The sequence below is a fragment of the Dromaius novaehollandiae genome, chromosome 2 (genome assembly GCF_036370855.1).
Source record: "Dromaius novaehollandiae isolate bDroNov1 chromosome 2, bDroNov1.hap1, whole genome shotgun sequence".
In the NCBI taxonomy this organism is placed as follows: Eukaryota; Metazoa; Chordata; class Aves; order Casuariiformes; family Dromaiidae; genus Dromaius; species Dromaius novaehollandiae.
Genome location: NC_088099.1, coordinates 100,663,900 through 100,691,735, shown reverse-complemented (window position 1 = coordinate 100,691,735; position 27,836 = coordinate 100,663,900). Strand labels below are relative to the sequence as shown.

Below are 27,836 nucleotides of genomic sequence, written 5' to 3'. Positions count from 1 at the left end.
TGATCTTGTTCTCAAAGCACACAGCTCGGAGGTAGCCTTTCCGTTTTCCAGGCAGCATGCAGAATGTAATAGAAAGCACTGTCTTTTCTGTTTCCTTTTTAAATAAAGAAACAAAAGCTGCACAATTCTCTCAGACTTCTCTGTTTCAGCAGAAAAGTCACTGCCATCAGAACCCAAAGGTAATCACCATCCTGGTGGAAGCTGAGGGTGCAATCTGCCATGCACAGCCTCCGGCTGGACATGGAAAGAACCACCCTGCCTTGCCAGGGCCCAGGCTGTAATCTAGATAAACTGGGAATTACTAAATGTGCACACATCTTTCATTGGCAGGTAGAGTTAACATAGTTTGCAAGCTAGTCCTAGTACATTGATTACCCAAGCTAAAATTTCATCAGGTGATTAGCATGTAAGAAGAACAATCTTAGGTATACGCATTATCTTTTTATTGCTCACGGGCAGCCTACAATGTGTTTCATTTTTACTAAGCTACAGCAGCATTAAAAAGATGAAAATAACACCCTGGTGAACTGAGTGCACAGTAGCTCTAATGTATGTGTTTTGGCAATGAAGAGGGAGTTAGGCTCTGAAGTGCTGCGGCTAGTTTCAAATTCTCATTTAAATGTACCACTAATAGCAGAGAGATGTTTCTTTTTCACATTGACCATTAAAGAACACTTGCACTAGAGTCAATTTTGCCTGTTTATTGGAGTTTACAAAGCACATCTACAGTGTTTAAGATGTTAACAAGATGTTGAGGCTGATAAGAGGAATCAACTATATTGAGCAAGATTAGTAAACATGTGAATGGAATGTAATTATATGGCAGGCAGCTTTATGTTAAACAGTGCTTTAAATTAACACGCTTTCTGTCAAAGCAATCATACAGTCAGTATAATTAGGTTACTTTTGCTGCAAGATTAACTGAAACCAAGAAAAAGGAAGAAAGTGTTGCATTCAGATTATTGTTAAAAATGGGGGGGAGATATTATGTGTATTAATATTCCAGAATGTTTCTTGTTAGGAGAATTTGGCTTCATGGTGAACTTTCTGAACAGACATTCCTAATTACAGTCCTTGTTAGCCCAATTTGTTATCTATCTAGCTTGGAAGTCACAGCAGTGTTAAAATTATCCCTCTTCTTAATTTTTTCCAGACCTGATGAAGAGCAATCCAAACAAGAGCTGGCTTGCATTCACAGGTCTTTTACAGAGTGGTGCCAAGCTCATGAGGGAATTCTTTTACCAGTGACAAGTTTTAACCACGGACACATCCTCATGGATATTGTGCAAGAGATGAGAAATCTGTGTAAACAGATGAACACAATTTTCTTATTCATAGCAGTTGCAGAGTTATCATGTAAGAGGCAAACATTTCATATTTTCCACCAGTTTTCCATATGCCTGATGACATAATGGCTTCACCAGAAGCTGCAATGCATTGAAGAAAGGATTTATCACAGCTGCATTTATTTTCCTCTACTTCATGGCTTTAGTGTTCATGGAGAGATTGTTTGGCTTGAAGAGGAGGCTTCACTTGCCTTTCCGCTTGTAGTCCAATATTACTATTGAATCTCCTGTTCAGAGGCAAAAAGAGAATGGATTGCTTTAAAAAAGGCACAATAGAGAAGTCCTCTCACAGATCAGGCATGCTGCTATGGAAAAGGATGTGAACCAGTCCCCAGCCTACCAGCATCCCTGGGGAAATGGGTCTGCCTGGGGCAAGGAGTGAGCTATGAATGTGCAGCTTGAACCAGCTGTTAATGCTAAGTGCTGCAGAAGCTGAATGTGCCTGGGGTGTACGTAGCCAGCAGGGGGTTATTTGATTTCCGAAGATTGGTTTGAAATCTACCATGGACCAAATCTGTTGAGAATAATGGTGTTCTGCTAGTGGGAAAAAGTATCTGTCAGCAGCTGAGCCTAGCCTGGTTGGTATAAGAAAATATAAAAAGCTTAAAAAACAAAGTGCACCTGAAAAGGCATCAGATATTTCCTGCATGCAGCACGTTGCAACTAAGATATCTGAAGCATCCTCATGTGGCTGGCCAGGATGGCACAGGACCTGCTAAAGACGTCCTTCTGGAGCAGCAGCCAGAGATCAGATATGCTGCCTTTTGGCACCTGAGGGGCCACCAGCCATATGTGATTAGGAATTCCTACCATCTAAAACACTGCCTCAGACTCTCCACTTTCCTGTTGAGGATTGTCCACTCACAGAGAACCCTCTTTTAAAGCTGCTTTCCTTGTCTGTAGACCTTGGAGTCTCTGAAACTCTGTAACCACTGTATTTTATTTATTTTCCAGTCTACATAGCATGCAACAATTGACCTGATATGCAACATAGACCTTGCAGTCCTTCCTTTCTAAATGATCCTGGAAATACATTAGGCTGACGGGTACAAATAGGTATTTCAAAGATAGAAGACAGAAGTAGAAAAAAAGCCTGTTATACCAGGGCTAATCTATTAGCAAGCATCTGTTAATATGTTTGGCCTCCAATGATGAAACTGGAAGCCTGGGCTGCCAGAGCTGCTGATCATGTCTCCCTCCAGTGGATCGTCAGATAAACTTGTCAGCAGCAGCCGGGCATGTAACAGATGATGCATATTTTCTTTAAATAGCTAGATTCCTGTACCCCAGTGGTAATCTTCAACTTGACTGACAAATAGGAAGGATATAAATATGCCATCACAAGTCTGTGGCACAAATAGGATGAATGGATAAGGCAAAAGTAAACACGAATATTTAGTTTGCACACACTGGGGCTTTTAAATACTACTCTTTTGCTCCTGAACTTGAGTTCCATTCATCACTGACAATATAGTGAAATTGTAGAAATAAACATTGTTACTTCACTGAAAGAAACGTATATAACTTGGACTGTTCTTTGTTCTTAAAGGCATGATAGAACAAATGAAAATATTTTCTAGAGAGGAGGCTCTATTTAAAATGCCCCAGGACACTAAAGAAGTAACAGGGCTGTGATAAAGAAAGGTAGAACCTGTGTCTAGATTGACAAGTACCTGCAGAACACGAGCATTTTAAAGTTCATACAAAAACTGCCATTCATAACTAAGCCCGTGCTAATATGGTGATTGACTGACTTTTTACCCCCCACAAATACCCTTTGCATTCAATGATTTTCCACTTGGGGTTCTGCAATCTCAATTCAATAGCTGATAAACAAAATGAAAGCATCAAGAATTCGATTTTATATTATCATATTACTTTGTATTGCACAGATTAATGTGCTGTCATGTAGGCTGGGTTTCCCAGCAGCTGGTGATATGGTGTTAAGGGAGTTTGGTTTCACAAGCAGGTAAGTACAAAAATAAAACCTAGAGGGGAAAAAATATCAGTTCCTAAAACATTTCGTAAAACATCTACTTATGTAAAATGCATTTCACAAAAAAGTACTTCAAAAAGAAGATGGAAAATATGTAAAAAGAAGATTGCCCTATAACTTTAGATCAGCCTTGGATGAATACAATTCAGCAATGTCTTTGGCTGTATTTAGTTGCATGTAATTTTCTCTGTTTGCATCAGCAGTGTCTTCAAGAGCTCCTAGATGATCTAGAAGAGGACATCCCACCATGTATGTCCTGGGCCTTGTCTTCACGAGAAATTTACTCCTCTGTAAGTTTCTTTTTTGCCTGACAACAACTCTGTGCATGAACCACAGTGTACTGGATCACCCCTTGCCGTAAACTGTAATGCTTCCCTTGCTTTGGAAATATGTTTAATTCTGGTATTGCTTCCCTTGGTGTTCCTCAGCCAGCTGCTGGCCAAAGCTTTCCCTTCCAGAGGAAGAGGGAGCTGCAAGTCTGGGGGAGCCTTTTGCTGGGGCTGGTGGGAGCTGCTGCTCCTTTTCTCACTACCGGTCTGGCTCATCCTGCTTGGGCCAGCTTCCTTTTTGCTCCTGTTTCTCTCAAAAGACAGTTCCACCACCCGGGGAGGAATGTTTTCTTTGAACTCAGCAGATGCCTTGTGGCTGTAAAATCCTACAAGTGATTTGCCTGGTTTCCCTCAGTAAGCATTTAAATCTCTCACAGTGTAGCTAGTTGTTGCTAGTCAGTAAGACAAGGATCACATATAGCTCCTATTCACATAGATTTCAAAGTATCAAAATGAAGCAGCTGCTGAAAATGTTTCAGGCCTGCTAGATGAAAGACAAATGAATCCACTGCATCATCAAACACTGGTGCCAGATAAGAGACCTCACCTTAAATGTTGGTCTTTCTACTTTGGAGAACTTTGATCTGAATTTCTCCTGAGGATATGCTTGTCTCACCAGGAGCAAAATCCTAGGTGAAGCGGTTTTGCTTTATTTTGGGGGGCTCCTGTTTGACAGGTCAAAATAAAATGAGATCAGTTGTCCATGTGATGTTTTCTACCCGTCAGGAATGACAGAAGATATCGTGTGATCCATCTTTGGTACTCAGACCCTGCAGCCAGATTCTCAGCTGAGGTAAATTTATGGCAGTAAAAGAATCAGCCCATTGTTTCCAATTATCCTCTTTGGAGTTTCTGTATTACTCAGCATTGTCTAGTACTGTAGAAACTTTGGGATTTAAAACAAAAAAAGTCATTACTGATACTATTTTCTGTGCCACTCAGCCTGTGCAGCTGGGTTGCCTTAGTTACCATGAATCCGACTGTGCAAGTGGAGGGAAAGGCAAATGAGAAATAATACATTTTTAAAACCTCAAATACTATATGAAATAGTTTGTCTATAAATACTAAAACACATTTAGGGTCTGGCATCTCTTGGCTGCTCTAAAGAGGAAAAACAAGGTTATATTATTAGGCAGCCTGAATTTCCAGCTCTCAGAAATGATACCACATCTTTTTGTGAAGCACAGGATGTATAGCTTTAAAAATTACTTGTTCATAGCTGAAAGCTGCCATCCATGGACTTTGGAATAATTTGGAGCCAACTATACATTTATGGGTGGAAAGGAGTAAGTATTTACATAGTTGGTACTTTTTATTTTAGGAAAAATGATAGTGGCCTGCAGCTATAAAGCAACATGGAAGAGAGCCCTTATAAAACAGAGCACACTGTGGGAAAATCTTAATCTGAAGCCTACAGTCAGCCACAAGATGCAAGTCCACAGGAAACCAAGTTTCTGACACTTGAGAAGCTATTTGTTAATCACTTCTTGTATCTTCTAATAACCGCAACTTATCTTAATGTCCCTGGACACAAGCTCAGCATGTCTTCATGCTCCAAGTGGAGGGAAGGAAGAAGAAGCACCTGCTCTGGAGCATTTGTCTTGGGACGAAGACTGACTGGTCAGAGCAGCCTAGGTGGGGCTGGCTGCAGGAGGTACATGGCATGGGAGCATTGCAGCAGATGTTGGTAGGACAGGCATATTTATTTGGTGGTTACAGGGGGTATCAGAGAAGTTGTTTCTAGATTTGCTGGTAGGAGGCCAGTGGACAATTACATAATTCTGTAGCTCAAATTGTGGCTTTCAGGGGCAGAGCAGGAATCAAAAGGGAGTGACTATCACCCTCCACCTCATTACGAGGCCGTGTCACTCCTTAGACTCTTTATGCTCTCCTTTTGCCCTGGCAGTGCCGGCGGTGCACACCAGCATAGTCGCACCATACCTGAGCCTGTCCCTTGCCTGCTGGGGACTCAGCCTGGCTTGTAGGCACAGGCAGAAGGATGCCACTATGCTGTTTGCATTGTATCCACTTGAAATGTAATGCCATTAGGTTTGGTTGGCAGTGGTCTGTGAAGGCACTGCATAAATCACTGTTCTGCGAGCAGGAGAGCAAACCGAAGTGAAAGCTCAAAACAATGTTCCACGTATCACTTCCATGGTGGGGGTGGGGGTGTGTGGATGTTAAGGAGAGGTGAAGAACCTTTCCCACCACAGATTATTTTGTTTTTTGTTCTTCCACAGGAGTATTTTAACTGTTTCAGTTCCTTTATTGTTATGGCTAGGAGAGACAGGAAGAGAGTAGGACAAAAAAAGCACGTGGAGCCATTTTGCTGCAAGAAAAAAGGTATGTTGGAATCACATCTTCATTCATTTTGCATCTGTTTTTACTCTGGCAGTGCTGAACATAAGATTTATCTCAGTCAGGAATATATTAAGACTCTGGCACACTATAATTTGGAATAGCTTCAACAATATTGGGATGTTATCGATACCAGCTTAAGGAAGTCCTGCTGCTCTCTTGGGTGGACACAGCTGGGAAAAGGATCAGGAAAAAGATCCAAGTTAAAAACAACCCTGCTTGCAAAAGACAAGAATGTGTGCTAGAGTAGGAAAGAGTGGGGGGAAGTGGGCAGGAACTCACTGAGATGTTATTGCTCTCAAAGCCCTCATATTACTAAACTACAGACTCAGATACTACAGAGCGGCCAGCTATTGGGATGCAGACTGCAGCTTTTTTTACAGCAAATCTGGGTAATGTTGTCAGTCCTGGAGACAAAGAGCTGAGAATACATTTAAAGTAACAAGAGATTACACAGGCAATTTAGGATGAGTGCCCAGTGCTTAGATGAAAACACCAAGTAATTGTTAAGGCCATGATTTTGTGGTTCTTTTAAAAAATATGAAGCATGAATGGAGGGACAGACCCACCACACACAGGGACCTCCATGGACCACAACAGCACATCAGACATCGGTGAAGGACATAAGGTATGGTACATTTATATGTAATCTCTGAGGCTACATTTATACTATCACAACTGGAACTGCTTTTTAGCCATTCTGCGAATACAGAAGAGAAATTCAGATGTTTGCCCTAGTTTCTTAGAATCTTTTGAATTAACCTCTCTTTCTTAGGTGAATGTATTTAGTCAGCAGTTCAAAATGCAGCTAATTTTTGCAGTTAACTTGATCTCTATTTGGCACAACCTTTTGTTCAGTCAATTAACACCTTGACAATCAAATTAGCTTTATTTTGATTATCTTCAGTTGTTGCATCAGGCATATTCTAGGCCTGGAATATCTAATACTTACTTGATGATGAAAAATCTGATACCTAGATTGTATAAGATCTGATATCTGACACAAGATCTATTTTGTCTTTTAGTGGCGATGGCATGGTCTTTAATTAAATATAAAAAACAAAAAATATTAGTAGTAATATTTGCTTTTTTGGAGATGTCTCTTAAACCAGAGTTAGTGCAAAATGCCTACAGATCTCTCTTCAGTTACCAGCAATCTTCATCACATATTGTATTTATGCAAGAATAGAATATAGCCAACATTTTCAAACATGGGTATGTAGAGCGAGCATCTTATTTGCAAAGGTATCAAACACTGATGCTGGTTATTCAGCACATTTGAAAGTCAATCTGCTGCTTTTAGGTAGCAGAGTACAAATGGTGAGAGACTAGCTATAGACACTCTACTTTGGCTTGACAGGCATGTGAGACTTCACAAAACAGATCAGGCATCACATGTTCCCTGAGAACAGAGGGAGGTTGTCTTGTTTATTTTCAGAGGTGTTTTTTGCAGGGTTTTTCTTTTCATCAAAAATCTAGTTTAAGAAATTGCAAATATTCACACATTTGTCCTGAATAAAATACACACATTTTCCTGACAGAAACACTTTCATCCTCAAAAACTTTATCTTGAATGAAAAATGAGAGAGGAAACCAGAAGGGGGGGAACCCCCCCCCAACCCCAAACTCCCAAGCTTCATCAGTTCTCTTTCCTCTTCTAACTGGTGAATGTTTCCTCCTAAACCACTCATTTTTTTTCTAATTGCGTATTTGTCCAAGGAGGCCGACTTTCATTTTCTTTAAATCCTTACTGATTATATCAGTACAGAAGCAGAAGGGAGATGTTTTCAAAAGTGTTGTTTACTACTGAGCTATTGAGATGCTCTCACCTGAATACATTGCCTTCTTATAAATTGTTAGTAAGCAGTACCATTCCCTAGTTCACTAAACACCGCATGTGGCATAAGAATTTTAGTCGCAGATAGTTTGTTTCTGGGTACCGTAGTTTGAGAAGGAATTCAAAATCCAGTTATTATACTGGTAAGAGATGTTTCTCAAGCCACATTAGAGAAAACTGGCCCACGCTTTATTTGGTAGAGTTGGGATGCTTGCTCTGATTTGTTTGTTGTTGGACCTAACAATTTTTATCAGACACCCAAATGCCCCTGCAGTGTACAAGGGCCCACCTCCTCTCCCCACCTACCTAGGCAATCACAAGAGTTCATTTTAGATCATTTTTTTCAAGTGATTAGAAGTGAAAAGCAAAGTATGAACTGACCCCATATCATACGGTTGAGGAACTCTCCGAAGTTGTAGAAACAGACAATGATGGCAAGGCTACCAGTGAAAAAGGCTGCTAGCCCGACTGGGCTGAACAACGCAAAGAGAGGATATACCCACTCTCCTGTTACAGAGTAAATCCACAGGACCCTAGACAAGGAGAGAAATGACCTTTGGTTAGTATCATTCAGTCAGAAGAACCACTTCATGATTTCTAACTCCAGAAGGGCCAAGTTATCAAAACAATCTCGATACAGAGAAAATTAGCTCAGCTGCCAGTACATCTCCTTGGCATTTGGACCATTTTCTATGAAGCACACTTGAATCACTGTTAAATTAGATGGATTTCATTGCAAGTTGAAATGTACACAATGCTCTGTTGCCACCACAGTGGCAGGGACTATTATAGCAGTAAAATAGTAGTAAAAAAGTAAAATGCTCAGAAATATGGATCTGTACTCAGCTATACTGAGTATAGTATCCCAACAGTATATGGAGTATAGGGTCCCAATCCAGATCCCAAGGGTCGGTGTGGAAAGAAGTGCTTTTTCTCATTGACTGTCTCTAACCTCTCATTTTTGACCAGTCCACATGCTATTTTAGGAAGTGGAATCGTCATTCAGGAGCTGAGAGGGCAAGGAAAATTCCCTTTCAACTTTTCCCTCGGTCTAAAAGTAGAAGGAGAGGAGGAACAACTTCCAGGTAGCTAGCTGAGATATAACTGCTTTGCCTTTTTGTTTCAGAACCATTTGCAAAGCATCGTTTGTAAGAGGGAAAGAATAGAAGAGAAAGATAATAATTATGCCTCCTTTATAAGGCTTCTCTTCTTCTGCTTAGGCCCTCCCTTTCTCGCTTTTTCTTCTCTCAGAATGAATCTTGTAGTGGCTGTCGGTTTGCTGACTTTTTTTTCATGGTTTACAGTTCATAAGAATGGCCAGCAGCAAATGCTTGGATTTAAGATTATAAGGATATTCTTTATATATAAAATTTACAAACCAATACAGTCTATAAATATATATATAAAATATATAATATAATATAATATAATATAATATAATATAATTAATTAATATATTATATTATATTATATATAATTATAATATATAATATTATATATATTCTTTATTGATTATATAAAAAATACCAAAATGGGGCAGGTCTGTGGTGATTGTTATGAGGATGTGCTCTTCTGACATTGGGCAGCACTTCCCAGAAAGAACCCTTGGGTCAAAAGGGTCCCGAATGGTTTAATTCTTGATTGATAAATATAGCTGAGGAGTCTTCTGCACCTTCCTCTCCACTACCAGCATTTACAAGGGAATACAACCTTACTTCCTCTGAAGGGACCCCTGCTTGCCCCTTATAGGGCATGTCATGCCTCAGAAAGAGAAGTGACAAACAAGCTGCCCCACCAGCAGGAAAATATGTCACAAAATCGAGAAATTGGAGAGTACAAAGAAAAAATAATGGCTGAAGAGGGGAGCTCTTATTTCTCTAGTTAGAGAAAGAAAGGGTAATGCCAAACTGCTATAGAATTTAGGACATCATATAGATACCACTGAGAGGTGATATACTGTGATAAACCAGCGGGAGGCAATGGGAGGTTTATTCTGTCCTATCATTACTTGTACATCATTTCCATTAATGTTAATGGGAGCTCTGGACTTGCTGCAGGAAAAAAAAAAAGTCCCTAAGGAGTTATTAAATGGGAAGATCCAAAAAGAAGAGAAATAAATACTGGGGTTATGTGGGTTCTCTGAAATTGTGGTTAATTTGAAATTAAAAGGTTGTGACCTGAAAATGAACATACAGAGAAAGAAAAATCTTGGTTCATAGCAGAGGTAGAATATGGACACATTACAAGAGAGCCATTAGTCTCTAGATTTAAATTGATGTGGGCGATCTATAATGATTTATGTTCCCTTACAAAGGTAGTTTGATCTTTTCTACAAAAGCACTTGTATAATTGTGATGATTAAGATTTATTTTATCCTGATCTTTACTTTTAAATTGATTTTACCACTGATATGGAAAAGGGCAAGCTTTTGTTACTTTAAGATTTAAAATGCCAGTTCTAATATTTATACATCCTTCATTGTTTTCAGCGTGATTACTCCCAGAGTACAGCGTTACTTAGTGCAAACAGGAGGTGCAGTATCCACTCTTGCAAGAATTAGCTAACATTTGTTACAGTTCTTTTAGCCCTGATGTCCCACGATTGAAAATGAGCTTTCTGTTTTGAATACTACATATATACAAAGCTTTAGCGAAATCCCACTCAGAGGTAGGTACGTGGTGCAAGGAGTCACCTAGTGCTCGATTTTTCACTGCCCTGCAGCCAGGATTATTGCACGACGTTTGTTAGGATTGACTGAAAATAACCTGGGAAGGCAATATATTTCTCTCCCTCTCAGCAGCCAGATCCTTATATTGATTCTCACTCTACAGTGAGAATTCAAGCCACGGCATTACCAGTATCTCCCGTGAAATTGCTAGGTATGAGGGGCTTTAGGAGAAAACATGGCACACATGGCTACATTCGTTGCCTGGAGAGTTGTCTGATCTCAATGACAGTAAAAGCCAAAGGCCACCAGAAGACAAGCAAAATGAAGCTAGCGTTAAGTAACTGAGTGAACCAGAACATAGGAATGGTATTTAGGAAGCCATGATCATAATCATATTAGGCTCTGGGCAGGATTAGGATAAATGGTTCCTAATTTGGTTATATAATGTAGTAGCAAAGTTCATTGCTTCCAAAGCCACTATTATGAGTTTCAAATCACAAGATTGTTTTATCTGTGTGATTTATTTTCTATTCCAGATTTTCATTCAGTGGGACTGAGGTAGATAATGTTGCAGTGTATCTAGCTGGGAGTAAGAACTGGTGGGTAAAATGGGAAGATTAAATGTCATAGTAGTTCCAGCTACTTTGTAGAAAACTTTGCGTGAGAACAAATTTCTTCTCTGTTTATCAGTTATTCTACTGTAGGGTCTAGATGCTTCCCATGTCCAGTACAGCTCTGGGAAGTGTCTTATATCACAGTGCATCCTGAAACTATCCAGATACATTCCTGAGCTGAGGTTCAATGTAATGTATACTCAGAGTGATTTGAAATGTTGACAGCTGCCTGTGGCTTCATGGAGCTGTCTATGCCTCCTGTGATGGGACCCTGGCACCGGAGCCTGGATGCTATGAGCAGGAACAGATGCAAACCCAGCTCCAGTGGTTTGTCACACACAGAGGAAGTGGGCTATGAACAGAAGAGAGGCCCAGTTAGATATAGTTTATTTTCTCAGAATCCCTGCAAATGGGAAGTGGGATCAACTGGTTGCAAATAAATGATGGCATATCACTGGAAACATAGGGGTTTTCATCAGTGCAGTTGGAGGTGACAGTGGAGAAGACGCCTCCTTGATACGCCAGTCCATATGCACCTGGCTCTGAGTATCACTTTCTAACTGAAGTTTCTAAATCCACTCAGATTTCCCTGCCAAATATCAAAATAAGTGTTATTCGTCTTCTGGGCCCATGACCCCCAGACCTTTGAGATTTGCTCTTTCTACAATAAGCAAGATAAAAAGCAAAGGTGAATTTAGTAGTCCTGGTAGAAATAAGAGGAGAATGCTATCCTAATAGAAAAAACTTGAAGTATCCCAGAGTTTATGACAATTTAGTTGTCTTTCTAAAGAGGACTTAGAATAGCAGGAGTTACCATGTATAGCTTTGGGGACTATACTGTCTTTGAAGAAAGCTACTCTTCCTATGTCTGGAAAGAGTTTTTATGGTCTCACCTAATGTTTATGTGACTTATCCATAAAACAGGCTATTTGTCCCATGTGTCTGTGAGAAAACTTAATCTAAATACAGCGTTTAGCCTTCTTTTCCAAAGCAGATCACTTGAAGAAAACTCCATGTTTTAAACTACACAATTCTTACCAACTGATATAAACAAAAGAGGCAAATCCTAATAGGATCAGTCCCTTCTTCTTTGTTGGATAACGATGCGGTGTGGCAAAGATTTCCAGGAAAGCAAAAGGCAATACAGCTGTGTGCTGAGGAGAAAAGAGAATCTGTCATAGATTGGTAGCAGTGCCTCCCGTTCATTCATTACTGTTCTCAACACTCAAGAACATGCATGTTGGCAAAGGATTATTTAACAGTACTGTGTGTAAAATACAAATGCATAAATGTCATTTTTCATAATGAAGAAGTATTCCTACAGTAACAAGCACTGAATTTTTCTTGTTGGTATGCAGTAAAAAGTACTGTAACAAGGTTCACCTTCAGAATGATATATATTATTTTATAGTAGGTGATCATTCATTTTACATCTGATAAATGCAGTAAATTTTTGGTAATACCCACTGTAGTACAAAAGATACTGTAAAGCCTATTGTTATGTGCATTTGAAGATAAGGAAAGTCTTCTCCTTGAACTCAGTCAGCAATTGCTGAATTATCTTCATGGTTTTTTTCAGGTTATTATTAAAAAGAGAAGTAAAGAATCAGTTTTATTCTAATGCAGGTGCGGTTTGTTGTGCGGTGGCATTAACTGTTTTGTAATTGGGGAGCTGCCTCCCACAGGGAAGCTGTTTGCTTTTACCACGGGGAAGAAGGTGGGAGCGCAGCAGAGCTCCTTTGGGGGCTTAGATAATAAGTGGACAATGGGGGGATGCTCCTGGGAAGCTGAGGCTTCGTCATGTTGGCTGACTTGTAGCAATTTTAAAAAATAATTTCCCTGTTAAAAGTTTTGTAATTTTCTCTGGGCAAACAAACTGTAGTTTTGAATTGCAATACCTAGGACAGAAGGCCTAACAGAAGGCCTAAACAGTGCTGGGGAACAACACAGCAAAAGCAGTCAATGAGGTGCAACGGCAGCCAACTATTGTAACAGTTATAGCCAACTATTCAGTTAAATTCCTAATAATTAAGCAAATGGTTTTACAGTTAGATGGGGAGAGACAGGGCAGGGAAGAAAGAAAAATAGGCTTAAGAAAAAAGAAAAAAACACCAACATGATTTTGTTTTTTGTTTTTTTTTTTTCACCTAATGGCACAATCTATCAGATGTATGATGTGAAGTTCCCTGATGTCCAAAGGAAGTGATTCTAATGGCTTCAATGTATGTATGTGTCCACAGCTGTGCTGAATGTATGATAGGCTAGTATGGTGTCAAAGCTTTATTGCTGTATATTTATAGTATGGAAGATGCCACAAATATACATGAAATTGTGTAAATGCACATTAACCTACATACATTAACATACATTAAAGTATGCTTTATCTGTCTATGAGGCAGACATCCCTTTTTGTCTGCCACTGCCAAGTGACAGCTTATTGCAAATTGTAGTCCTCCCTCAGCCCCCCAGCATCCTCCCCAGGAGTTGCTATTCATACCTAACAGTTCCACTACCAAAACAAGCTTCAGTCTTGGTTATCACTTTTCAGAAAATAGGGATAGAAAAGATTTATGTGATGTTCCAATTCCTCTCACTTTTTGGCACTGAGATTTTTCTCTTATATCTTATCTCGTATCTTCTGATATCTTATATCATAAAGATATTCTTGAGCCCTAAGACCTTCCTGGTTGATAGCTGTATCAGTACAAGTGATTCCAGGATTAATTTAACTTGAAAAAGGCCTTCAATGTCCACAGTCTGTTTTCATATATAGTCTCTGTAACTATGTCTTCAACTCCAAAATCTGTGTGCTAGGCTACTTTTAGAATGACGTTAAAAGGTTTATTTTCCATAGATCATCAATAGTTTGTCTCACAACAAAACCAAAATGCCCATGCAAGAGAGCAATGATAGAAAACTCTCACTTTATCCTCGTTATTAGGATTCAGCCATTCACAGTGGATTTGTCCATTATGCAAAGTGGATATAAGTCCTGATTTTCAGCTGACATCTAATGGCCTACAAAATTCCTCTGGGACACGTGAAATGGCCTTGCTGCTCATTTAATTAATTTAAACACTTTTAACAGCTATAAGCTCGTTGCTTGAGCTGTATTATTCCTCTACCAAGAGGAATTTACTAGGAGTGATTTGGTGAAATGATTCTTTATTGGAGTGAGCAGTGTTCAGGTGGGGTCATTTTATGTACTTATTTTTCAGCTTGAGGCTTTTTGTTCACAGAATGTTAGCTGAGTACAAGTTAGCAGTATGATGATGCTTTAGAAAAAAAATGTGTGGCATTCTGGAATGGTATTAACAGGAATATTGTGTGTAAGACCTGGGAAGTAACTAGTCTGCTCTACTTGACATTGATTAGGTTTTGGCTGGCATTCTGTTTCTGATTTATGGTACCCCATTTTGACAGGTGAAGATAATTTGGAGTGCATCCAGAAAGGAACAGCACAAACGGCAAGAAAATATGAACAGGAAAGCAGTCTACAGAAAGGAGCAGAAAGAATAACTGAAAGAATTGCTGCATCTAGAGGGAAAAGAAAATTGAGAAAGGACAAATGTTTTCAAAGACTTTAGAAGCCGATACAGCAGCAATTGTGATGTTCTCCATGTCCATCACAGTTAGGACCAAGAGTGAACGGCTCAGTTTTCATCAAGAGAGATTTAGCTTTATGCTAGGAAATACTTCCTAACTACAAGCAAAGAAGGGAACACCTAGGGAAGCTGTGAAGTCCTTGTGTAGGAGAAGCCGCACAAGTTAGGTGTCATTCTGCAGAGCACCCTCTGGGCGTATCTGACCCAGCTCATGGCAAGGAGATGGGTGCGCTAACATGGGGCCTACTGACAAAGCAGACGAACCTATTTAACAGCTCTGTGCCATTAAACTGGCAGCCCTACTCCTCTATCCTCCCCTGAGGAGGCCGTCGTTGTCACTCTTCTGACTTTCCAGTGAGATGATTCGATTTACTAACTTGGCAAAAAAAAATCTATATGTATACTGGGGGAGGAATGCATTAGTTTTCCTCTGCTTTAGTGAGCTGAAGCAGCTCACCAAAGGCCATGCAGACCCGAAAGCCAGCGCAAGTGCATGTGTCTGGAAGCAGAGGATGGAGGCATAGAGGAATGGGGACTCTCCTCTCCTGATGGAAGCAAGCTGTCAAGTCTTAAGCCCACCAGTGTCTTAACCAGCTTAGCCAGCCTCTCACTCTCAATTCATACATCTTCATGCTGCTTTAAGGTATATGAATCCCACAGGACAGGGGAAAGAGGAAAGAGAAGTAGAGTTTTGCACCTATTGCAGTTTCTTGTTTGCCTCAGCAAAGTGAGAAGCCCGACATTAGCTGTCTGTTGGAGGCACCCTCAGCAGTGCATTAACAACAATGGACGCGAACAGCAATTCGGTCCTCTGCGGTGCAGTCACAGAGACCTGCAAGCCAGGAATGGGGAGGGGAAGCCCTCTACTCCAACTCACACACCTGTGCTGATGATGAGTAAGAAACAAGTAGTCATTGCAAAACATAGTTGAGAGCTCTTCTTTTAATTCTGTGTTTAGAAAATGCTCATTTGCTTAACTAGTCATTTTCTGACGGGCATCTCTGGTTTTGGAGAAAATACTGAGGGGTTCATAAGTCAAAAGAGATTTGAAATTTACTGGAAAGTAACTGAAAAATTGAGTATTTTTGAAACTAGCTAACAGTTTAGGAGAAGGGACAAGTTTACGTTCCTGTTCTGCCTGACTCACGAGGGCTTTTAGCTGGGCTTCCCATCTCCCTAGCAGAGCACATCCACTTCCAAGAGCAGTGAAAGTATTCAGGAGTGGGGCTGTCTGCCTCTCTTTTTATCAACAGTTCTTTAAAGGTCTTCAGTTTATCCTGAGTACTGGTGCAAGATTTATGAAAGTGTGTATTGTATCTTCCGTACAAATAATTGTACATCTCTAAGAATATGTTGCCATGATATAACCCAATTTTATTTCGTAATATATAATTAGCTTATTACTAGTCAGAGAGAATCACTGTATATATAACTGGATATGATCTTTATAGGGCCATATAAATTGTTGGTTTGCCACACAAATGACTATGCAAGACAGCTTTTTACAATGTCTCTTAGCTGGCTTCATGCATGTGAATGCAAATGTACTTTTTGTTTGTTTGTTTTAACATCGTTCTTTTGTAGATATAAAGCTTCTTTTTCCCATCATTCCTTTCTACCTCTACACAAAACCCAGAAAGTCTTCCCTTGCATTTCTGTTACCTTAGAGCCTTCTGGTGAATTCACGTATTTCTGCAAAGCTCTGTTACAGTTTCTAGTTTGTCCATTAACGGTAATTCACACTGGAAATTCTATGGAATAATGGAGCATGTTTACCATAAGAGGTGAGTTCTTCATGATACATATTTATACAGCAAATATCAGAAGAAAGCATGGCTGGCTGTGGAGGACAAAGCATGCCCTTTGCCTATGACATGCAGTTAGCTTTCCAAATGAGTTCCCCCTCATAGCCGATAGAAGCTGGCTTTGGCAGCATCATTAGTGATGGACCATATACCGTGGTTAATCATACCAGCTGAAAGGCTTTAAAGACTTGTCATTTTCTTCTTGAAAAATATGTGTTTTCTCATTCTAGTTGTATTCACCATAGGTCTCTAGGAGCCACAGTTCATTAAAGGCACTTTAAACCCTGTTTAGCTACACTTTTAAATTAACATTTGTCTAAAGAATGCAATAACTGTATGGAGCCAAATTCAAATATGCAGGTTTGCCTCTTGCTTTAAAGAAAGCTCAGTAATTAAGCTCAGATTGACACAGATCAAAACATTGGCAAAAAATGCTGGAAACAGTGACTCATTTTTTATTTCAATTAACAGTTTCTCAGTTTCACATATAAACAGTGAAACTGACAAAACTAATTATCACAGAGGGAGAAAAACCTATTTCCCTGCAAGGTAAGGAAAACTGGCTGAGACAGTAGCTGTGTGTACTGGTCTGGCTGTCAAGGAATGAGAGATCCATTTATCCCTTAGTACAAAACCTATTAATACTTCTTTTTCTGTTCTTTTAAATATTAATACATTTGTATGTCTAAATCCTTCTTGCTGAGGAAAGCTTTTCATTTACTAATTATATTAGGACAGAAGTATTTTAATTGGCATTTTGTTTTTATTTGTACGGGGCACTGAGCAGAAGGATAAAGGCTATGGGACTCTTAATTATCACAGATGTTTTCTTAACTCATTACATTTATAATCTGAATTCTGCCTCTGACTATTTGATTTAAAAAATCTCTGTGGTTCCTTTTGTCAGCTATGATTTTTAACTTGTGTTTGGTTTATTTGCTTTTATCCTGACAAAGTCAGGGGAATTTCAACTAATTATAAAATTGCAAAATTATTTGGTTACTCAGAAACTTTGACATATGAATACAAGGAAAAAAGTTGCTTAGGTTTATGAACTTTATCTGAAATATTGCCATATTAATTAGTCTCCCACAGAGAAGGGTGAGATTATAACATTTTCCTGTGTCTTTATTTTTTGTTCCCTACTCTATGTTGTATGTTGTTTTCTGGGATACATTTCAGGTTCGTGAGTTAAACTGAGATAAACAGTCCTCTCTGAGTACTTTTTGCACTATAAGACCACATAGTATTTTTACTTCTCACATATATTATTTTGAAGAATCCATGCATTTATTCAGTGCTATATACTCATTCTGCTTTTGAGGATATAACTAAAAGCAAGTTTTCCAGGCCTAAGGAGACGGGGTTTGGTACAATTTCTGCTCAGCTGCCGGCTCCAGCCTGTGCTCCGCTTCAAGCACAGAAATAATCTCCCTGGAGTTGCTGAGATCACACGTAGGCTTAACGCGTGCATCTCAGTTTGACTCAGTTTGACCCTGCTTGACTCCAGAGCCAAGGAAATGATGCCATCATTGACAGAGCTGTTTATTTCTGATTTGTCTGTATTTACATACCCTCTGTGTCTGCTCTCCATTAATATGTGAGACTTTAACAGGGGGGTTTTACAGTTACCACTGGCCAAACTGAGCCTCACTCGGCCCAGTCAGACACCATCAAGTGCTTTTGAAAAAATGCCTATCTTCTTTCAGACAAAGTCCCCAAAGGGCGTATGTGCTGAAAACCACAGGTAGATACTCATGACTGTATCTTCTCCATCAGTATGTTACTGCAAACAAAAACTAAAAGCCCACTTCAGTGCTGTCTTATAAGACATAAAAAGCCAACATTCATGTGTTGAAGCTTAAGATGTTTACTCAGTTATTCAGTTCTCTGTTGGGAAATGTCCCAATGTCTCTAGAAATTTCCTTGAGTTGGATGTTTTTATAAACAATTACACTCAGTGTTATCTGAGCATAATAAAACTAAATGGCTTCCTGTCACCATAACCACTGCTTAGTTTTATACTTCTCATAATTTTCTGGATCCCTGCGCTCTCTCTCCTTTCCTGGCTTCCTCTTGGAACAAATTCCCTCTTTTGATTTATTTTACAATGATACTGTCTTCATTCAAATGCCTCCTTTAAAATTTTATTCTGTAATCCGTTCATATTTTTTCCTCCTTTGTTAATCATTTCTTTTTGGGATGGGAGGGGCTTAAGCACTATTGTTCATTTTATTGTTTTGTTTGTTTAAATAGCAAATTGCCTTGGTTAAAGTGTTTGGTTAAATAAATACATTTTTCTCATGTTACTTGTCTTTTATGGGTAGAGCAGGAGATACAGAGAGTTCTATTACTGAGCAGATCTGATAACAAATTAGTCAGGAAGCTATTGCTCAGGTTTAACTTTAGCATCACTCTTCTCTGAACTTTCAGCTACCACCTGTTTCTGCCTTTTCCTTGTCCGTTAATGTTCATCTGCCAAGCAATATTTTTTCTATGTATTTTGAGACAGGCAGTTATTTTGGGAGCATGATTGTGAAAATGGATAAGGCATCATGCTAATTGTATGATCAAAGGTAAAACAGCATCAGAGGTAACATTTCCTGCATACATGCATGTGTATTTGCAAATAAATCCCTGGCTGAATATCTGAATGCTTATTAGCAAATGTTTTGTATCAGTGTCAAAGCCAGAATTTTAATCACATTTCTCCCTGACATTAGACACAGAGTCAAAGAAACTGATGTACTCCAGCTGGAAGCTAACATGAGACTGAAATGACACATCTCTTCACTGTGGAATATTTTTCTCCAGCTGTTCATTCATGGGGTGGGTTGTGGAGGCTGCACCTGTGCACTCTGGGGTAGCAGAAGTCAGGGAGGATTCCCTGCCATAATATTTGTCTCTGAAACACATACTTCCTCCCTGAGGAAAAGGGCTAATGTCAACAAAAATGGAAACTTCAAAAAAATGTATGTAGTGCTGGGAAAAGCTAAGCATCTTTGGACTTAAATGTGTTGGGTGATTAATTTAATGTGCCGTATCTCTCTCAGAGACATTTTCCTTCTTTGCCAAAAGCTGAATACAGTTGGAAGTCTGTAAATGTCCATAGTTGCCAGAGCGCTTAAAATCAAGATACTGTGAAATGCAAACAAATGGAAATGTTTATCTCTTGTGTAAATATAAAAGAATTATTAAACATTAAATACCAATTGCAAGAAGAATCAATTGAGATGGTAAGAGCTGAAACTGAAGTGGTTCTTGGGTACGTGCTTGGAGCATGATTCGAGATAGCGTGGGCTGAGCAAGCAGCTTCTGCTGTACACACAGATTTTGCAACCACTGGGTTGGTTAGTGGTGCAGGAGCTTCCTAAAGTAATTAGGGGAAGATATAATCCTTCACACAGATGCCCTCATATATGAATAAGAGTGAGTGGTAACTCATTTTTCTTCTGTGCCTCCATTTACTATCCCTCTGTTTGTTATTCTTAGTTATTTGGTTTACAAGATCTCCAGAACATGCATAGTTCATAACTATGTTTCTATAAAGTGCTAAGGACAATAAAATCTTGATTTTTTTGTCAAGGCAGGAGGGTAAACCAGCTACAGAATAAGTTATGAAAAGAGATGGTTAAACCAAACATAGCTGCAGCCTAAACATAAAGGAAAATGTGCTTAGTACATTTTACAAGGATTGTACTCTACAGACTAAAAAATACAAACCTCCTTTACAAAAGGACAGTTACACCATAACAGTTTTTGTGAATGCATCTGGACAATGTTGACATTTAACCTTTCTTTTGTTACAGAAAAATGTTTTTGAGTGATCTCTTCTGACCCACTGTTGCCCCTTTTTGCTTAACGTTCAATTCTGTCAGCCCCTTCAAAATGTAGTATTCCCCTATACTGCCATTAAATTGAATAATACATGCATATGATTCAATCCAAGCTGTCTACAGCAGTTAGTAGCCTTCTGGAGAGTATCCAGATGTTGCTTGAAAAGAGAAGACAGGGAAAGAAATAAACAATTTCACTTGATGACTGGGCCAGTGCAGCTTTTAATCTCGGCCATCTTCCACTTATAAAACCTTGTTCAAGTAAAATAATTGTGTTTGAGACCCAAGTATTTTTTTCTTGCATGAGTCTCAAAGCTTTGTATAGAGATGGTAAAATATAACTGTCCAAGACAAACAGAAGAGGAAACTGAGGCACAGTCTTGGGCTAAACTCTGTAGAAAGACAACAAGAGAAACACAGGTATTCTGGAATATACGGCCTCTCTAAATTATTAGCAAGATTTCTTTCTTCATTGTCCAACCTTTCTGCAGAACAGAAAATGTTCCTGTTGAGAATGCAAAGATGTGGCTAAAATGCAATGTTCTTGGTACAACTCCGGATCCCAGGTGGACAAGGATGCTGTCATAGTGTAAGAGTAGCAGATAGGGAAAAATGAATGCCTGGTTGATTGTTACAAGGAAGATGCTAAAAATTCACTGTGAACTCAGGAAGATTGATATTCCTGAACTGTTTTTGTGTGGTTATTTTTTAGATTCACTCTTTAGTTACATAACAACATATGCTTTCCCTATTTACAATGTTAAAGTATGCTTTCCCTATTTACAATGTTAAAGTAGACCAAGTTAAAAAAAACACTCCCACTGCAAATGATATAGCACTGATGTATACTGCTCATACACTGATGTCTTTTTCCACCAAAGCCAGCTTGCTGTACTCAATCTGCTGTGAAATGTCTGTAATCTCGAAGCCATGAAGTATAGTAATGTACAAGAAAACAAAGTCTAAAGAAAAAGTGTCTGCTTGGTAATCAATGCTTGGAGATTGATCTCTTCAAGTGTTGATAGCTCCCTGGATCTTCACAGTGTTTCCAGTGGATATTTTGGATTGGGAAAAAGAATTGCCTCAGCTAAGCTTGAAGACTTGAACACTCTTTGTCTAGAAATAAAGCTTTCTGCAATGCTAAAAGACAGCTTCCTTCTAAAGCACATTAAAAATTTTCTTTTCAAATCTCTGTCATGGCATTTGTAGAAATTTTGCCTTCAGCCATAACTGAATGGAAAGTTTTGCTGCCCACCTCACCTGTTTCCACAGTTAAGAAGATGTGGTAATCCCATACAACACTTTCATGGGACTAAACTGAGCAGGTTCTCTTTTGGCTGGAGGGACATTGCCTGGGCTGTGCAATGGCCCTTGTTTCAGAGCCATGCAATGCAGCACATGGTTTACTCCAATGAACTGGTGTATAGTTGACTTCTAAGATGCTCCGTTATTGGAACACATCCAAAAAGATGTGGATTGTCAATAGCAGGCATCAGTCTACACTCACGGCAGATGTCTTACAGTCAGTAGTTACTGCAAGGAAAACTTCCCACCCAGGAACTGTCAAAGGCAAGATGTCTGCAGTGTATTAAGAGCTTTAGAAATAAAATACTAGGTTTTGATAGAGGTTTGCTTTGTGTGAAGTTTCTCTCGTCAAAATAATTTTGAGGAAGAATTGTTTTTCTTTTTTAACACCTGTTTTTGACATTTCTGAGATGGAAAAGCTTTTTGTTGTGGTTAAAATGACTCTGTTATGAAATGTAGATGTAGGTAGGGTAAGAAAGAAGTTATAATGAATACATTTTAGGAATTCCTGCAAATAGCTCTTCCACATAAAATGAAAATGTAAGTTCCAGCACCTCTCAACCTACCCGAGTCATAAACAAACGTGGAAATGGAAAGGGCAAATTCCCAGCTGTGCTCTGAGATTAAAACAGAAAGCAAAGCCCATCTCCTCTCACCCCCATCCTGTGCCCTTCCCTTTCCCAGTACAACTATTACTGCGAAGAGTTGAAACTTCGACCGGTCACTGGTACTGACTCCTGGATCTCTAACCAGTGTGTTATTGAGAACAAGAGGGATCCTATTTTTGGTTGACAGTGCTTTTGAGAAAGAGCAGCGCCTGTTTGCATCTGTTCGGAGGTTTGGAGTGCTGCTTCGGAGCCTTGGTGGAGATGGATTTGGGGGGCAGAGAGCAGGTGATAAGGTTAAAAGTGCAAAATGACTGCAGTTTGTCACTTGGATATCAGTAATGTGGCTATGCCTATGTATGTTTGGATTCCAGACACATGTATCTGAATATGCATATGTAAATCAAGTGGCTGTTCAAAACATTTAACAAGAGTTTTCAGCTCAAAATCCTGAATCCTCTTGCATTTATCTTCAAAATGCATCGCCACTGTTGCAGTGGGTTGCAATGTGTTGTGCTTAAGAAACTGAAATCTGGAGAGAAATGAGGCTGAGACTTCTGTGCGATTATTTCATACTTTTTGGCTCCTCTGATTAAGTCTAGCACTGAACCTCTCCCTTCTCTCCCCCTTCCCATTAGCCCCATGAGGCCACCATGAACTTATAATCCACCCACAGTTTCCATGTTACTGTCAGCCTCCTTACACTTGACTGATGAGAAATATGTGATTATTCAACACATCATAAAAACAGCCAGAGCAAATGAAGGAGAAATCTGGAAAGTATTAATAGAAATCTGTAAACAATCATTTCAATCCAGCTATTCAAAGCTGTGCACACATTAGCTTATTAGCTGTTGAGCTGTCATATGTTCTTTGGTTCTTTCACCTTTTTTAAGAATTAAGAAATGCTTTGCTGTACTTCCAGCCATTTTGTATTTTATAGACTTATGTTTGCAGAAACAATTTATTTTTTGAGCTACAATAACCGAGCAGGATTTTTTTTTAACCTATGACTTCACATCATTTCATTGACTTGAGAGGTTTGATAATCAATAATTCACTGCCATTCCTTGTGTGCTAAAAGGCTTCTTTAGGCAACTTCAAGCACATGCATCTGTTTGTTGTATACAGCTCAACATCAACTTCAGAGAAGTAGAAAGAAGGACGTGAGAAAGAAGCAGCTGTGAAACTCTTTTGGAAAGCTACATAACGCAATGATGGGATGTGCATTGCAAAGACTGTATTCTGTGCAAGAGTCAGCGGTGTTTCTTACTCACCATTGCATGATTTAACCATGGGGAGATGATTCCATCAAGGCTTTTGGGGTAAACCAGCTCTCGATTGTAGGTATACAGTGCCCAAAAGGATACAGACACAAACTGGAAACAAAATAAATGAAAGAAAAACATAGTTGATGGGATTTGGATAGTGCTTTCATTTCTGAGAAGGCAAAATATCTCCTACATGAAAAATAGTGGGATTGCCAGATAATTAGATATATCACACATGTTACAACATAAAGAAAGGAATTTACAGTGAGGTGCGGTGTTCTGTGCTGATACTGTGAGAAACCCTTCCTTTATAAACTGCCAACCATGACATTTTCTTTGGAATACTTGGTTAACTTTAAACTTCACTTTTTTTTACAGATGGGATCTTTTGATGGTCCAGAAGTTCTCAGAGATTGGTTGTCAAGCCACAGCTCAGTAACGAAGTAAAAACAGATCTCGATAAGACAGTCTTTCTAAAACTTACCCTATCTTTAAAATTCATAAGCCTAATTCCTCAATTGCAGTTTCAGAAGCAAGCTGCATTGTGGGCACCCATCTCTTCCAATAGGGGATGATTTACAGTGGAAAAATTTAACTGGAGGAAACAAACTCTGCTCTCAGCTACTGATATCCAGGAGCTTATTTTCACTTTCTTGGCCTCATTTGCTAGTTGAGCACATCTTGTGTCTGGGGTTAGAAATCAGGGGTTTGAGGTGCTAGAAGACTGAGGAGAGCCTGTGCTTCTGTAGCGTGCGCGTGTGAGGATGCCTGGGGGATATGACAGCAGCCTTGTGAATACGCCTGTGCAGTGAGGAAGAATGAGCCAATGCCACTGTCTCCATCACTGGCAGGACTTCTCTACTGAGCCAGCAGGCTGAGCTGCCTGTGGACTAGATTTAAGCAGTGCTTCTCAGCCCTTTGAGATTGCAAGTTTCACTCACACACAGCAGTAACAACATGTCTAAGTAACCTTCTGGTTCCCATTCAACTCATAACACCGGAATAGTTTGAAAAAGCATTGTCTGTGTGGGAGTAGATGATCCACGGTGAATCTGGTGTAGGCCATGGCTAGAACTAATGTCTTGTGAATCTATTTCTCTCTTACGCTTATTTAAAGCCATACTGGAGTAAGAGAAGGGAATGTAAGATTTTACTGCCTCTTAGGTCTCATATCCTGCTGCCCCGTGCTGCCCTTCAGAGAAATGCCATTAAGTAGATAATGCCAAAGCTATTTGGAACAGAAGATTAACAGAGAGGTTACACTTCACCCCTCAGGGTCAATTCGTGTTTGTTCAGGGACAGCAACCCTGAAGTTTGTACAACAGGCTTTGCATTCAACCATGAATGAGACTTGTAGGTGGATCTGAGCACCATTTCTTCTTTTAAATGGTCCAAGTCCCTTTTCAAATGGTAAAAAAAAGCCTACTTGTTAGTTCTTGTCTGTTTATGTGCATGCTATGCTATATACATCTATGGATATATGGAAACTGATTATTTTTATGTACAGAGGTTACTTACTGTGGACACTGGGAAAGTCAGGACACTGAAAAGAAGGTCTCTGCTGGAAATTACGCACTTAACACATCGCAGTTTCTTAATTAGTCTCAACACATCAGCCAGGAAGGACACCCCATAGAAGACAGCCTGCAAAACCTAAAGTAATTACACCTAATGAGGGAAACTTATCCAGCTTTAATTAGCACATTCCTCAATAAACTCAGTTCTTGCTCCTCAGGGAGCTGTTTTGTTCATGAGCTGCAAGCCCACATGAGGGAAATAGCTTTTGGCTAAATCTTTTTTACTAACCTAAACTGATTAAATAAAGTAGTTCGGGAGGTAACTTTAACAGTATCTCGTCTAATAGTCTAAACAGAGATGTGTGATGTGATTCAGATGGGAGCGGTGGAAGGACATGTTGAAAGCTGGCTCCTTCACACTTTATATGTTAATTGTTATGTTCAATGTATCTGAGTAGGAATAGTAGAGAACAAAACTCAGAATATGCCAAGAAAGGTTTCCCATAAAGCAATTGCTAGATAGCTTCTCCCATGGTTTAGCCAATGCAGGCCCTTCTTTCTGGGGACTCGTGGTGCAATTGCTCTCAGTGTTGTACCAGCCAAGTAACTCAAAATGCTCCAACATGTTAATTAGGTGCAGAAGTTACCAAAATCAGAACTTCTTTGGCTGAATTCAAAGGAATTCAGGAAACAATTTGAAGTGCTTAGAAACAGAAATCCACACCTTAGTAACTAGGACTAAGTAAGATAACTCGTTGATACTAATGAATTCTAGAGTGTTTTTTGTTTTTAAATATCATTTGCAAATAATGAGGGTAGGGCTGTCTAGCAAGGGTGCTGGAAGGATTTATAAAGAATCAGGTAAGTGCACTGTAATACAATACAATTCTGCAAATTGGGTGTGCGATTGTCAGAAAATTGTCATTTAAACCAATATTGCTTTTCTGATTACTTCATTGTCTCTCCTAATGCTACATAACAGATCGTGCTCAACCAGATGTGTCAGAAAGCAAGAAAAAGCCTATCAGAAATGTACTTCTCTTTCCCTGCTGCCTTGCATTCAGCACCAAGTCTGATTCAACTCTTAACTCATGGGGTTTCCTCTTCTTTTTAAGACTAGGTTGTCCCGAAGAGATGCAATACACAAAATTCAGCCTATTGCAAATACTCAACACGCTAGCGCTGCTTAGATGGAAAGAGGCTGTGTTACAGCTTTCAGGATGAGATCTCTTTTGCCATGATCTTACTCTGATTCAGATATTTATTTAGAGCGAAGCGCGTGATGTCTGAAGTTGGGGCTGATTACTTCATCAGTTTCTGATGGAGCCGAGAAGGGTGGTGCTGGGGAGGGGACAGAATTAGAGCAATCCTTTTCCTCAGAAATTCCTCTATTATCAAAGCATCTGAGGCAAGGAAAGGATTATGATTTTACCATGCCCATCTTCAAACAAGTGCTTCCACAAGCATTTTCAGAAAGTTTTAGAGACCGAGTCCTCTTGGAGAACAAAATGGCTGTAGATTGCTTGACTAACATATCCTTGCAGTTATCTACAACTATCCCCATCCATATCCCAGCTTCCAGGCAAAGGGAAAGGACATGCACAGTCCATATGGTGGCCACGGTAGACTCCAGCCCAGTGCCCATCCGAATGACTGGTGGCATGCCTCCCTCCCTCCCCACACACACCTGTGGGGTGCAGGTAGGGACATGCTAGCGCAGGCTAGGTGAGGTGCCCAGGGTCACCCAGGCAGTGTGTATCAGAGGTCACACATCGCCCAGATCAGCTGCAAGGCCCATGTCTCCTCTGAAGAAAATGAGGTGAACAGCCACACTTTTACATAAAAATTAAGCAGTTTCATTAGAACTGATTTATGTTTTGTTCAATTTCAAGACACACAAACCAGCTCTTTTAAATGTGGTTTTCTTTCTCCAGTATCACAGTCAGTTTCTGTAACTCTAGGCATAATTTCAGTCACTAGGGACTCAACCCTGCAAGTTGGGGGCCTAGTCCAGAAAAGTACTTACTAGGGCACAGTGTACTTGGAGCTAAGGACATGCTCAACCCAAGTATGTGTCTGAGTGCTTGGTCTCACCAGAACACCAAAACCTGGTCCTTGAAGGGCTAAGAAAAGCCTCGTGATGAACGGAAGCCGTTGTTACACCCTATATAGCCAGCAGTAACTTTCTGTAAAATGCATGAAAAATGGCTACATGAGGGTGGTGACAGTCAGGTGACACATGGTGACTAATTGCCAATAAAGCAATTAGGGAAAGGCATGGTTCCCAGAGGATGGGGCTATTATTATCTCGTTCATGGTCGGACTTGCATTAATCATAGGACAGGGATAGGCTTCTCCCTTTTTCTCCCCCTCCACTCCCTTTCAAAATTAACTAAAACAAACATTTCTGAAAAGAAACAGATAGTCCCAAAACAGCCACATTCTCAGTCTGGTAAATATTCTGTCATGTGCAGGAGAGGACAGTGTTATCTTCCATATGGAAAATACTTATCTGTATATGTAACCTGATCCATTTCTCTGGTTGAACATAAAAAAACCCCCCAATTCCTAAAGGAGTTCGAACTCAGTCTCAGGGGTTTATTTTTGTGGTGCTCATAGCTCTACCCTTGTCCATTAGTGAGGACTCACTCAAAGGGGTTTCGGTTAGTTTGTAATCAGCCTGCATTTTCAGGAGCAGTGGGAGAATATAAAAATACTTTTCAAACAAGAAAACCGAACATAGC

At 39.7% G+C, this 27,836-nt stretch overlaps 2 protein-coding genes across 13 annotated transcripts in view; one reads left to right on the top strand and one right to left on the bottom strand.

Annotated features, from left to right (window-relative positions):
* Positions 1–21,541, top strand: part of TMEM170B (transmembrane protein 170B) — a 72,807-nt gene extending 51,266 nt beyond the window's left edge. For 2 of the 11 annotated variants that reach the window (XR_010387828.1, XR_010387826.1), the window contains 7 exons: positions 3,543–3,632; positions 4,398–4,464; positions 4,993–5,325; positions 5,912–6,014; positions 6,576–6,657; positions 13,316–13,370; positions 14,572–21,540. The gene's annotated coding sequence lies outside the window, so the exon portion shown is untranslated. Of the gene's footprint in view, positions 1–3,542; positions 3,633–4,397; positions 4,465–4,992; positions 5,359–5,911; positions 6,015–6,575; positions 6,658–13,315; positions 13,371–14,571 lie in introns of all 11 variants that reach the window. The other 9 variants (XR_010387834.1, XR_010387832.1, XR_010387827.1 and 6 more) reach the window with 9 other exon arrangements.
* ADTRP (androgen dependent TFPI regulating protein) overlaps positions 687–27,836 on the bottom strand; it is a 32,492-nt gene continuing 5,342 nt past the window's right edge. Inside the window, exons 2-6 of one of the 2 annotated variants that reach the window (XM_026104761.2) lie at positions 25,094–25,228; positions 23,582–23,683; positions 12,187–12,302; positions 8,248–8,399; positions 687–1,573 (exon numbers count right to left, since the gene is read on the bottom strand). In XM_026104761.2, the coding sequence (XP_025960546.2) occupies positions 1,530–1,573; positions 8,248–8,399; positions 12,187–12,302; positions 23,582–23,683; positions 25,094–25,228 (549 nt within the window). In that variant the 3' untranslated portion in view covers positions 687–1,529. The remainder of the gene's footprint in view (positions 1,574–8,247; positions 8,400–12,186; positions 12,303–23,581; positions 23,684–25,093; positions 25,229–27,836) is intronic. The other variant, XM_026104762.2, reaches the window with a different exon arrangement.